The sequence below is a fragment of the Saccoglossus kowalevskii genome, chromosome 14 (assembly GCF_978046115.1).
Source record: "Saccoglossus kowalevskii chromosome 14, keSacKowa6.1, whole genome shotgun sequence".
Lineage (NCBI taxonomy): Eukaryota > Metazoa > Hemichordata > Enteropneusta > Harrimaniidae > Saccoglossus > Saccoglossus kowalevskii.
Window position 1 is genome coordinate 14,734,231 of NC_140654.1, and position 13,955 is coordinate 14,748,185.

The window sequence follows — 13,955 nt, forward strand, 5'->3', positions numbered from 1 at the left end:
TTAGGTATTGTGCCGCCGGGTGAGTCTTAGAAGATATATGATAAAATCATTATAAACCGGATACGACTTTTGTTGACTTCGGTCGCACGGCTGAAGCACAAACAATATTGTTTATTGCACTTGCATTTGCTAACGTCTTACAAGAGATAATTGCCGGAGTGCGTACAAAAATATTATTATAAATTTGTAATCGTCTGATTTGAAAGGTGGCAAACAACAAAAAGGTAAAAATAAAATATTTTTATTGATATTTCCATAAAATGTCACAAAAAAGTAACCATAACAAGCTTATGGTAAATTTGCTATTTAGATATTATGATATGACATTGAAGCGCATTTCATAAAGCTCAATTTTACATCTTAAATCAGGATGTATGTATTCCGGATAATTCGAAACGAGGCCATTATTATATTGGGCTGTAAGGTACTAAGAATAAAAGATGAACAAATGAACAAACCTTTGGTACAAATCACGACATTTCAGGCATAGAACAAAACACTGTATTATTAGTCTTACTATGTTACAAATAATGTGTAGTATAATAGTATAAATCATGGAGGGTACCATTGACTGATTCACTATTCATTTATTAAGTGCATATATTCGACATGCTAAATACTATATTGAAATTTAAGACCAACGCACACACGACAAATAATACTACATGTGTTTCAAAACTAAGAACCAATCCAATATAGACAGACAATGTTTAAGTGTGGTCTAGTGTTTAACGTTTGTCATCCATAATCAGGTATCTAAATATAAAAAAAAATATTTATAAATAAACGTATGTGGATTTATTTACGTGTGAGAGCCACACGTTGTACAAAATGGCCGTTCAATGTGTTGCATAGCAGGTTTTGACTAAAATATGTTCAAGGTATGTGTGTATGAATGCCTATTTCTATTTTCTACACTAGATTTGTTTGTCGTTTATATATTTGTATTGGTGTTAAGTTAACCATTCGGACCGTGACGCATTACATATTCAAATGAATAACTCACATTACGCTGTGCTAAATGTGGAAAACGAATAGGAATTAGCGATGTACCTCAGACAATGGCGGATTTTGGATTTGGTTAGTATTTGTATTTTTCTGTCGAGTAAAACCAGTGTCACATTTCATTTCAGAATTAAATATAAAAATTATCAAATGAATTGCGCAATACTATACAACCTGGGGTCCGTTTGCAAATCTCTGAGAACGCTCGGGCAACTGGTTAATATATCCATATTTACCGTGATAAACAAATTAGTTTTTATTTGTATCAGTCCCAATGAGTAGTGGTCGTTATGTTGAACTATTGTTGCCAAATACGTCTTTCTGGAACATTTTGTTCACTTTTTTTAATAAAAAAAGAAACGGGGGAAACAATAACGCTCAAAACAATGATTTGTCTCGTGCAACCATAGAATGTGACTGCCCAATCAGTCTGCACTACAGTCTGCACTACATGATTGTAAACACTGTAAACTCATAATAAATTCTGATGACATTTTGATCTCGGCCATCACTGTCAAACGACGACACTTTTATAATTGCTTCATTGGAGGTATCTGGGTGTAGTAAATCAGCCACGTTGAGCTATAATAATAATAATAATAACTTTATTACCCAACTGCACCATCAGTGGGTGTTGTATGGTAAGGATACAGATCAGAAAAAACAAACACAAATAAACAAAAACAACAAAAGTTTCAAAATTACAAACAAATCAAAGGGTATATATAAAATACGTATTACAATTAGGTTTTGTAAATTGTATTTTTTAAGTATTTTGCAAGTGCAGTACTACTATTTATAATGCAAGTGAATATTAAATTTCGGTTAGTTGTACTGCACATTTCTAATTTACAATCTTCTAAGAGGGTATTTCTTTCTTGAGTGAAGAAGCAACAGTCAAGGATGAAAGTCTAAACTTGGTAACCATTCTTCTCAAATTGAAGTCCTGAATTTCTGTTAAATATTTTTCAAATTCATATTCCATTTTAAAAAAATTATACGTTTTTAGTTTGTTTCTTGATATTCCGTTTTTTGGGACATGACTAAGTTGCTGATACCATGTTTGTATAGATTTATATTTTAATTTTTCTTCCAACAATTTTGTTAATTCAGCGATGTTTCCCACTTTATATATTTTATTTACTTCAGATAAGTCAGTATGTCCAAGAATTGTTTTAACATGTTTTATCCAGCTTGAGTTTGAGGACACTGTTTCTTTTAGTGCACTTTTTAGAATATGATTTTCAGGTAACAATGACAATCTGTGCCAATATTTAATTAGCGATAAAGTTGCCTTAATCCTTATAGGAATTCTACCAATTTCGCCTCTTATGCCAATCAATGGTGTTACTTTACTAACACCTAAAATAAACCGGTAAAAGTGGTTGCATGCTTTCTCCAAGTAATTGTTTTCATTTGTAATTTCATTGGCCCAAATCTCTGACCCATATAACAAAATTGGAGAGATGAGTTGATCAAAAAGTTTAAGGCTTAGTTTTGTAGAGATCATTTTATGATTTAGTATAGTGTGACGTATACTAAATAAAGCTTTCATAGCTTTAGTTTTTAGGTTTGACTGATTTATTTTAAATTTACCATTTGGTGTGAAAATGGTTCCTAAATAACAAAACTCGTTAACAGATGTTATCTCTTCATTATTTATTTTGAAATTCATATTTTTTATTAAACGATTACTGTTGTTAAATATCATTACTTTAGTTTTTCTAACATTAACATTTAGGTACCATTTTGTACAATAATCATTTAGTTTGTTCAGACAGTTTTGTAGACCGTCCACGGACTCCGAAATAATTGCCAGGTCATCCGCATACTGAATGCAATTTAGGGGAAAAGTGCCAATCATGATTGGTTTATCTACAATCATGAAAATGTTAAAAAGCGTTGGTGAGATGTTGCACCCTTGTTTGACACCACTTGTTGGATAAAATCCCTTTGTGATACCACTGTTTAGCTGTCTTGAGACACTGTCAAATGCTTTTTTTAAGTCTACAAAACAGCTGTATAATCTTTTATATTTAGCACCAGTTTCTTTTCTTCCATACAGTGTTTTTTCCACTGCTGTCTTCAGAAGAAAAATTGCATCACTTTTGCATCTGTTTTTTCGAAATCCAAATTGTACCCCATTCATTAATTTGTTTTTCTCCAAGTGGTTTGTCAATCTGCAATTCATAATGCCTGTGAATAATTTTGATAGACAGCTGAATATAGCAATTGCTCTATAATTGGATGGGTTCGATCTGTCACCTGATTTGTGTATTGGTACTAAGATGGTGGATTTCCAACTGGTTGGATACGTGCCACTCTCCAAAATAAAATGGAATAATTGAACTATTTTTTGTTTTTAACATTTCATTTGAAATACTGTCTTCTGCTGTTGATTTTTTGTTTTTTTAAATTTTTAATAGCCTTTTAAATTTCATTATATGAAATAACATTGTTTAACTCATGGTTAGATAATTTTGTATCTTCTAATAATTTTAGTGATTGCTTAAAATCAGCATTATTGTTATTATTGTTATATAGTTTGCTGAAATGATCTAGCCACTCATCGCTATTTATAGTTGAGTCAGGATTAAGACTGTTTTGTTGACAACGTAGTTGTTTTAATAATGACCAGTACTCATTCTGGTCTGTTTTATCACAAGTTTCAAGTTTGTTTATCATTTCATTTTTAAAAAAATTCTTCTTACTTTTTATTAATCTAGTATATTGTTTTTTTAATTATATGGTATCTGTGCTTTATAAATGGATTGTTTGGTTGCTTTGATATTTGTTTTGAAATTGATATAAGTTCTCTTTTTAGAATGTAACATGGTTTGTCAAATCAAAGTTGATTAAAACGTTTTAATTTTTTACTATTTTTTGTTTTTGGTGTAATTTTTTTAGACAACTTTCAGCAGATTTAATCAGAATTTCTTTCAACTTGACTGTTGCTTCATCAATATTCATGCTATGGAAATTATAGCTCAAATAATTGCTGAAAAGGGATGCATTATTTTTTAACATCTCTGTATAATTTTCTTGAGAGTTTTCATCGCATACATATTTTGATGGATGGGGGTGCAACTGATCAGTACACTTGTTATGATCTGTATTGTAGTTAACTATTAAAGAAAATCCAATAGGACAGTGATCTGATAAATAACTAATATTGTAAACTTAGAAATATTGGATTTGTTCATAAAGATTCTTTGTTGTTATACTGTGCTAGATCCTGCTGGGTGATGATAAGTATTATTGCCAATTAAATCACCAATTTGTCTACCATTACAAATGATCAAGTTGTTATTTATACAGAGCTCGACTAGATGCATTCCAAATCTATTTTTGAATTTGTCTTGCATATACCTGTTACTAAACATTTCAGCAATATAGTTATTTGGTACTGGGATGTGATCATTGTTGTCAAATGCAATACAATCTGCTAGAGAACCTGTACGACTATTAAAGTCCCCGGCAATTATTACTTCACCTTTATGAGAAAAATTGGTGATTTCCTTTTCTAAGATGTCAAAATAATCATTGTCTAAATGATAATTCGAGTTTTCGGGAGGTATGTATATGCATCCCAAATAAATGGCTTTGTCTAAAGAAAAGTATTTTTTATCTATTTTACACCAAATGAAATCACTTATTGAAGAATCAATTTTCTTCAGACAATTGTTAAATTTGGACTTAAATAATAAAGCAACCCCCCAGAATCCCTTCTACTTTTGTTTGAATTCTTTTTTCTATTTGATCTAAAACTACTGTAACCATCTATTTCTAAAACATCACTACTACTTTGGCTACCTAACCATGTTTCCTGTAAACACAAAATATCAAAATTGTTCAAAAAAAGAAATAAAATCAGCCTCTTTAGTCTTAGCACCAAGACCATGAATGTTCCAACTCCCAACAATTAGCTTGGTGTGGCTAACACCGTCAGTTGTTCTTTTTGTCATTAGAGGGTTTAGCAATACAGGGTTGTAGGTTAATAACTTTGTTAAGGTATAAATTGATTTACTTATTCAAAGAAAAACAGAACTAGAATATTTAGACTACATGTTTGCCAATATCTACAAGTGACCACGTATTTCACAGCTACTTCTATAGTTCTGATTGTCTGATTCATATGTATTGTAGTTGCGGTTATCAACATACCCATCATGAACATATCCTCTGTCATTGTGTGTATTTCTATCACTTTGATTGCTGTAGTACATCTGTGGTTGGTGATGATTCCCATATCTAGCGTAATTATCCCCATCATTGAATCTATAATTTGAAAAATTCCTGTCATCATAATTCCTGAGATTCTGGTGATGTCGGCTATGGTATTTGTCGTAGCTGTCTTGATTGTAGGAATAATTTCTCCAGTAAGGGTAGCCTTCAGTTGTATTGCTACGTTTGTGGGCCTGTGTACTATTGTATGAATAACCATCAAGATTATATCCCCTACGTTGATTACTTGGATCATAATCTTGTCTTTGATGATCATTGTGTTTACGGTAGTTTAGCTGATTTGAATATCTGTGATCTTTGTTATTTAAGTTTCTATTAATGGTACGTTTAATATCTGCTACAAGCAGACTGGTACCACTCTTCTTTATATGTACTCCATCATCAGTAAACAGATCTCCAACTTTGCTTAGTTTTCTGTGCTCGATATAGATACAGTTCTTAGTTTTATTACATTTGAGTTTGGTTCTTTGGTTTACTTCATCTATTGCTGAATTTATTTTCTCTCTGTTAGCACCATGTCTTGGTAATATACTTGACACTGCAAGTCTTGCATTTGTGAACCTTCTCTTGAAGCTGTCAATCATGTTATCCATTTCATTACTAACTTTTTGATGATCATTGTTAACCAAGTAATTTGTACCCACATGTGTTATTACAAGGTTTACACTATCTTGATTTCTTACATTAGCTATGTATGACATTGTTTCTGTAGTTGTTGATGTTTGAATTTTCTTTGTTCTTTGATTTCTGTACAATATTTCTGGGTTAATATGTTTAGTTATAGAGTCACCTATGATAAGAATATCAACATTTCTTAAATCATATTTGGCATTTGAGTAAACTTTGTTGCTGCTGTCTGCTTTATCAGTTTCCTCATTGTCTGCTGGGGGACATTCCACTGATGACTGTTTTCTTCCAGTGTTCACTTTACTATCCCTACTGGTGTTGTCTTCAAGGCCGTACTGTAAACAGGCAAATCGATTTTCATTTGCAAGCGGCAAAGCTTGAATGTCCTTTATCTCCATTCTTATTCCTTGTAAATTTCGTTTTATCTCTTTAGAAATAGCCGTTTGTCTATTTTTCGTTTCAATCTCCATTCCAATTTGAGCAGCTATGAGATTTCCTCTCCATGTCTCATTGATGTCAATCAACTGCTGTCTCAATTCTTTAATCTCAATGGACATGGCGGCATTGTTATCCTTGTGAGCGTTTATCTCTGCAGACATCCGTTTCTCTTTTTCTGCAGCTATGTTTTGTAGTTTCAGAAGAATGTTTGCTTTCTTTTCTAAATCCTGATATTTATTCTCTATATTGATGTATTTATCTTCTATACATTCAATTATAACTTCAAATTCAGACATTTCCATGGTTTTACGATGTGCAATTGGTGTACTTGTTGCCTGGTCCACGAACGAGTTCAAGTTTGCTTTTCCAAGATGGCGACCGTCAACTGAACCCTTGTTTACATTACCGTTGTCGCTCTGAATTTGCTCACTACTCTTCACATTTTTTGACGAATCACGAGAGCTTTTATTTGCTTCTGATTTAAGCAAGGTAATAGAATCATCGGAATCAGATTCAGAATTACTCACGGTTAATGACTCGATACGTGTATTGTTGTTCTTCTCATTGTTTGCGTACCATTCAATGTACTGTTCCGCTTCTTCTAGCGTGTCGAATCCTTTGAAGCAGTTACCAGGAAATCCATTTGTTGATTGATGACATTGTTTCCAGTCTGATACAATGCCTGTTTTCCTCCCAACGGTTATTGCATAATACTTTTTGCTGGTTTTAGTCTTAGTTGCACTGACCTTCTTAGACTTCTTTCGTTGTTTCTTTGTACCGGACATTTCTATCTCTGCGCATAGTTGATCCAACTCGTCGTCATAAGCAAAACTGCTGCTTCTAGTTTTCCTCAGGCTGCGTTTGGTTGGCATGATTGAGTGATTTTAAAACTTCGTTGGTTATTTATTTATGGATGGATTTATGATATTTTGCAAGAGTATATCAACCTACAACCGCTGTATTGGCACGAAACAATAGAGCTCACATAAACATGTGCTTTACCATAGTGGCGGCCATAGTCATAATGCCAGGTTCTGCACTGTAAGTGAATTTTCTGTACACTATTTTGAAATAGTTTCGTCAGCACATGTTAGTTAGTCTCCATTCCAGTGTACCCCGCCCCTAACCCTCCCAATTCTCTTCAGCACTCTCCAATTAATTGTAATTGGAATCTCCCATTAATCTATAGTTATTTAGAGGGACATATACAATTAAATTGGGGGCTGGGAGTGAGGCTTAAAGTTAAGGTTAGCGGTTGGGTGTAGGAATTCTATCCAATGTTTTCCTCGCAATTACGCATTTGTAAATTTGCCCTTATTGCCAAGACAACTACAATCTATATCCAAAATAAAACTCGGCAACCCTTCTCGACTGCTTGGTCAGGGTAACCACTCAATGCAACATTCCTTTTATCCAAGATGCTGATATGAACATTAATTTGTCCTTTGAGGTAAGAAACCACTTATATAGTATTATCAAGCAACAATGCCTTATGTTCGAAATACCTGACGATTTGCCCCAATACACCCTAGATGGACATGTACAAAAAATGTAGTTATTTGAGTAATTGGCCGGGGAATTCCAGGATCTCCTGTATGACCTAATTTACCATAGCCTACAGACAAGATAAATGTTAATTGTTTCTTCAAAACTATACTACCATTCCATATGGCCCTTACGATATTTGGGTATCAGAAAATGGTGGAGTCCCCTGAACATGGGTAGGGAGCAATGCCAACATAAGTGTTTGTGATGTTTGCCTTTCTAACTATTTTCTGAACCAAGTATAACCTTGCCAAGATCCAGGAAGAAAAAATGTTTTAGTGGTAGAAACCTAGGGTAAATCGTCACAACTGTTAGAAGGGTATCCTCGCCGACTCCATCTATGTAGGACAACATACTTGTTCAGTCTGTGATTTTCCCCTCCCCAATTATCATACCCTAACATGATGTGTTCTCCCGGGTAAAACTTGTTTAGGTAAGCTGGAATGGTACACAACCAAGCCCAAAATGCCTATGTGTACAGCAGTTTATAGACATATATGTTCAGACAAAATATCAGATTCTGTCATCAAACGTGCAATGTAAATTTCACATTAAAACTACGCAGCCTGTGGTGGCCTAAAGTATGTTATACAATGAAGCCCATGAATATATATAAATGAGGGCAGTTAATTATTTTCTTAATGTTATCTTGCCAGACACTTAATTACTGTTAATACCAACCATATAGCGCTGACTTGTACTAGGGCTAGGATGGTTACATGTTTCAGTGTCTGTATTGCGGAGATATTGCATGATATAAGGTACCTCCCCTGAAGGTATTCATTTACTGACAACCTCAACCAAGGGCACACCACAGCGATAACCAGACTATACCCTCTCATCCTACAGTCTTGGACTTTGATACCTGATTCCTTCCATGAGGGCATAGCTTCATATTCTATGAAAATGTTATTGATGCAATAATATGTTTACACTTAACCATTATACTTTATAGGTAGTGACCACCTCCAGACTACCACCTCCACCCATTTAGCCGCCGTTTGTGGAGGCCTGGGTAAAAATCACAAAGACACATTGTTTTTAACACGTGATATTGTGCTTATTTTGCCTTTAAGAAGCAAAAATCAACTAATATGTGTTGTATGGAATAGTTCTAAATTGGGGAGTAGAACTATTTGTTTTAATCTACATTAAGTGTGTTTTTTGGTCTGTGCAAAAAAGATTAGGTTGCACTCGATTAAAATAGGTCTACAGAAGTATGCCAAGGTCGTATGGCCTAGACATACATACATCCCATTCCACCTTCACAGCCATCTGTTTATACTGAATTACGACGAAAAGTGTGGGACTATTAACCAGTTGTCTGAGAGTTCTCATACATCTGCAATTAAAGCATTGGTGGCGCTCTAGGTCCAATCGAAATATTCACTATTTTTTTCAAGTTTTGTATATCTTTAGGACCATTTAGAAATTAATTCCATGAACATAATTAGCAACATTAATGTTTACCCTCCTTCAATTACAGAATATTCGTATTATGCATATATCAACACATTTATTGTTGTATAGGATTGACCAATGGGTTGCCCAGTTGAGTTTTGAAGAAGTGGTGATAGTGCCTATAAACATATATTTAATGTCAAAATGGCTTTTGTATGTCTGATAGTCTTTTTTTAACTACGAATATTTCTTCAATTCAATACTTAAAAAAACAAATACTGTCGCATTTCGAAACGAACAATGTCTGAAAGATATGGGCATATCGTCGATGAATGTGTGACATTTCATGGACAAATTTTACTTTTAAAAACTATATTAAATAATGGATGTATCAATAATCAACATGGTTCTTGCATAATACATGAGATATAATTACATTATGTGTTATTTTTTTTCTGTTCAGAATAAATCATGGTAAATAAGGTAAGTTATTGATTGCTCTGTGCATATATATCAAACAACCCTTTGTGCATTATAAAAAGAATATCTTTGGTAAAGATAATGTAAAACGCATATCACGAAAAACAGTTAAATGTTCAAGACACATTTATGAATCATACGATTGGATTTACGGCAAACCTCTTTTTGCTGGCCATCGTCAAAATGATGCCTACTTCTGTAATATATCTTGTGGGTTCTTAAACATATCTTAGGAAGACATCATCTGTTTGTCTATTATTTTCAGAGAGTGGTTCCTGATAGGTTTTTCCCTATATTTGTTGGTGTAATACTTTTAATAATAGTTGTTACTGTAATAACTTTAATATTAATAACACGAATTAAACCGAAACGAAACACCGAAGAGCAAGGTATATGTGACACGATTGTTCTTTCTGTGTTTGTCTGATTGTTATTTTAGTTGTTCGTTTGTTTAGTTAGTTTGCGTGTATATGAACTTAAATATTCACTATAAAGTATCGTGCTACATTATATTTTCATTTAATTAATTAATTAATATTAATCAAAATGTTTTGAAAATGTTATCTCTAGAATTCACAGAATGTTATGAAGACCCGAAGGGCAGAGACTATCGTGGGATGGTCAACACTTCAGCGAATGGTTATGACTGCCTTAATTGGGATGAGCTGGATAATCGATACTGGATAACCCCTGAAAACGTCCCGGATGCTGGCCTCGGTGATCATAATTACTGCAGGAACCCAGATGACGACCTCACTCCATGGTGTTATGTTGATAATAATATAATTGGATGGGACTTCTGTGAAGTATCAGACCCGCGCGAAGACTGCAGTATGTATTCTCGTCTATCATGATCTACTCATTGGCCGTCACATTACCTCATCATTCCTCTGTTAATCCCATGGATATATTATGTAATCATATAATCAAGGTTAATGATGCTATTACGGAACAGTCGCCTATTAACCTCTATCCTCCCTTTGTTTTGTGTTTATTGACATTTGATACTTGACCTACGTTTTTTGCCTAACTTGTAACACTCACACCCCGTATATTAGCAGGGTATGCTAAGCTTTGCACTGCTGCCTAATCCGACAATTGTTGGCATTTCACGCCTGTACAACATGGTTTCGCCGGAGGCACTGTGGTTCAGCTAATCCTAAGCCATTCACATCTTTTCATTATATAAGCAGGCCAATGCTGCTGCTCATGCATGCTTCACTGAACACCTTTGTTATCGCTATACCGTTTTCAGCGCAGATGTTGTTTACAGTAAAAGAAACGTGTTGGCTTCAGCAGCACGAACCTACAAGTCGTTCCAGCATGTAGATTTGATCTACCTCGATTCGCATCAACTCGATATTCACTAGTTTCAGACGTAACTGTGCCTACCAAATCTTTCCTCACAAATGCCTGGCAGCTCCTTCAAATTCAGCTACCACAGCAATATCGGTAAACGTAGCGACCATATCAGCGGCTGAGCAAAACTCTAACAGCCCTAATATAAGCACACTCAAAATGAATGACCCTTGGTAGATGGTGTAGCGACATCTACCAGCATCCTTCATTCAATACCAGTGCTACTGGCAACCCAGTACTCAATCGGTATCATACACATTATTTAACAATCCTTTTTTTTTCTTTTTTTTTTCATTTGATCTATTCTGAGTCTTCATCCAAGCATTAAGTCATCTTCTCCTTCAAACGTTTTGCTTTATTAGATTTTCATGTACCAATCTTTGGTCACAGGTTCAGGCACCCTATTTAACTCGGGTACGATGTGATCATCAGCATGACCTGCGTCGAGCTTGATTCGTCCCTGTCCATGGAGTGCATTGCCATGACACCAGCTTGTGGAACAACTGTACGACATGTCCCGCTAAGGCTGTCCCCTTCATTTCGCTTTTGCTTTCATTTCTCTCGCATTCCACCCATTCTCTTGTGTCTTTGTCTTTCACTTAGCATTAATTTAGGAAGCAGTGCATTAATAAATCACATTCTAACAAAGACTATATGTAAATTATTAGAATAGGGTGATCTACTGCCCATTGAATAATATATAAATCATATATTCTGATAATTTATTTTTATCAGGTGTGACCACAGTGGCTCCTCCACATATACCAACGTCAATGTTGACTATTACGATTGTTCCAGGTATGGTTTTTGATTATATGCGATTATTTATTTAGTAATAATGAGATAGAAAGCTCAGTGGAGTTTATCTAGACTCATGGAAGCCAAAGCTCGAAAGGGTGACATTGAATTGTCTTTCATAATAAACACCGTTCTAAAAAAGACTATTACTGTTCAAAATCGTAGTCCGTTTCACTATCAAGCCAGTCATGTGCTAATTTATTATACGGACCGCTCGATACGTCTTTTCACAATTCGTGTCTATGGTGTGTACAAAAAATAATCATCAATGCTGTTTTCACAGAGTTATCAGAGTGTTTCGGAAATGCTGATGGTGGGGATTACCGGGGATCAGTTAATACTACTGTCAATGGTTATGGTTGTCAAATGTGGACATCACAAATCCCTCATGTACATGTATATACTCCATCGAACTATCCGGGCTCTGGTGTCGGAGACCACAATTTTTGTCGAAATCCTGACGGGAGAGCGACTGCGTGGTGTTACACAACTGAATCCTCTATACCTTGGCAGCATTGCAATATTGGGGTGGCTGGTGAACACTGTGGTGAGAGAGTGTTTTGTATTGTAAAGTTTATCAGAGTAGTGTAGTGTATTTTGTAGTGTAGTGTAGTGGTGTAGTGTAGTGAAGTGTAGTGTAGTGTAGTGTAGTGTAGTGTAGTGTAGTGTAGTGTAGTGTAGTGTAGTGTAGTGTAGTGTAGTGTAGTGTAGTGTAGTGTAGTGTAGTGTAGTGTAGTGTAGTGTAGTGTAGTGGTGTAGTGTAGTGTAGTGTAGTGTAGTGCAGTGTAGTGTAGTGTAGTGTAGTGTAGTGTAGTATAGTATAGTATAGTATAGTATAGTATAGTATAGTATAGTATAGTATAGTATAGTATAGTGCAGTGGTGTAGTGTAGTGTAGTGTAGTGCAGTAGTGTAGTGTAGCGTAGCGTAGTGTAGTGTAGTGTAGTGTAGTGTAGTGTAGAGTAGAGTAGTGTAGTGTAGTGTTGTGTAGTGTAGTGTAGTGTAGTGTAGTGTAATGTAGTGTAGTACAGTGTAGTGCAGTGGTGTAGTGTAGTGTAGTGTAGTGTAGTGTAGTGTAGTGTAGTGTAGTGTAGTGTAGTGTAGTAGTGTAGTGTAGTGTAGTGTAGTGTAGTGTAGTGTAGTGTAGTGTAGTGTAGTGTAGTGTAGTGTAGTGTAGTGTAGTGTTGTGTAGTGTAGTGTTGTGTTGTGTTGTGTAGTGTAGTGTAGTGCAATGTGGTGTAGTGTATATTGTAGTGTAGTATAGTGCAGTGGTGTAGTGTAGTGTAATTTAATGTAATGTAGTGTAGTGTAGTGTACTGTAATGCAATGTGGTGTAGTGTAGTGTAGTGTAGTGTAGTGTAGTGTAGTGTAGTGTAGTGTAGTGTAGTGTAGTGTAGTGTAGTGTAGTGTAGTGTAGTGTAGTGTAGTGCGTGCAGTGCAGTTTATCCAAAAGGGATAAATTCCATGATTTGTTTATTTACAGAGGCGACTACGAACTCAGCACCTACTTCAACGTCATCTATAATAGTATAGTATTGTTACACCTTATTTCATTGCTTACTGATGACGTGAAGACAGTACTAGACTTTATTGTATCAATGAACATGCACTTAAGCTATATGCATGTTCTAAGAAATCCATATTCTCTAATGACATATGTATGTCTATTGTAATTGTGCATGTATCACTAATGGCAAACTTTGATTTTCGTTATGAATATGTCACGAGGTGTTTGAATTATAACAGAAACTGTATTATTAAAAGGGCACACTTGTTATTATGTAATTGTGTATTTATTAATTTATTGTAATAGTATAAATTGATAACAGCCCAGAGGTAGGTTTTGTAGCCCAGTAGGTAGCCGCATTGTCACTACACGTACAGAAAGTACCTATTATGTGACCTCGAGGTCGCACTTGGACACTGCTGGACGAGTATCCGTGTGATGAATGAACAGGTGTCGCGAACCAATTAGCGATTGACACAGTTAGTCATGTGATGTCGTTTGTTTTTTAATTAAGTATTCCCTTTAATGATTTCTTGGTTAAGTGCAACATC

General features: G+C 34.9%; 1 protein-coding gene across 1 annotated transcript; it reads left to right on the forward strand.

The window, feature by feature from the left end:
* The first annotated feature begins 814 nt into the window (after window positions 1-814).
* On the forward strand, window positions 815-13,682 carry LOC144364057 (plasminogen-like). The gene is made up of 7 exons (XM_085507949.1): window positions 815-881; window positions 9,725-9,744; window positions 10,007-10,130; window positions 10,312-10,572; window positions 11,836-11,898; window positions 12,182-12,445; window positions 13,381-13,682. The coding sequence occupies exons 2-7, from the start codon at window positions 9,733-9,735 to the stop codon at window positions 13,428-13,430; spliced, it is 774 nt and encodes a 257-aa protein (XP_085364075.1). The 5' UTR covers window positions 815-881; window positions 9,725-9,732; the 3' UTR covers window positions 13,431-13,682.
* Window positions 13,683-13,955: the final 273 nt, after the last annotated feature.

What these genes read in the sequence shown, in the direction of transcription:
- LOC144364057 (XM_085507949.1), top strand. An exon ending in ACGAAACACCGAAGAGCAAG is followed by an intron (nt 10,131 to 10,311) that starts GTATATGTGACA and finishes TGTTATCTCTAG; the next exon opens with AATTCACAGAATGTTATGAA. An exon ending in GGTGGCTGGTGAACACTGTG is followed by an intron (nt 12,446 to 13,380) that starts GTGAGAGAGTGT and finishes GTTTATTTACAG; the next exon opens with AGGCGACTACGAACTCAGCA.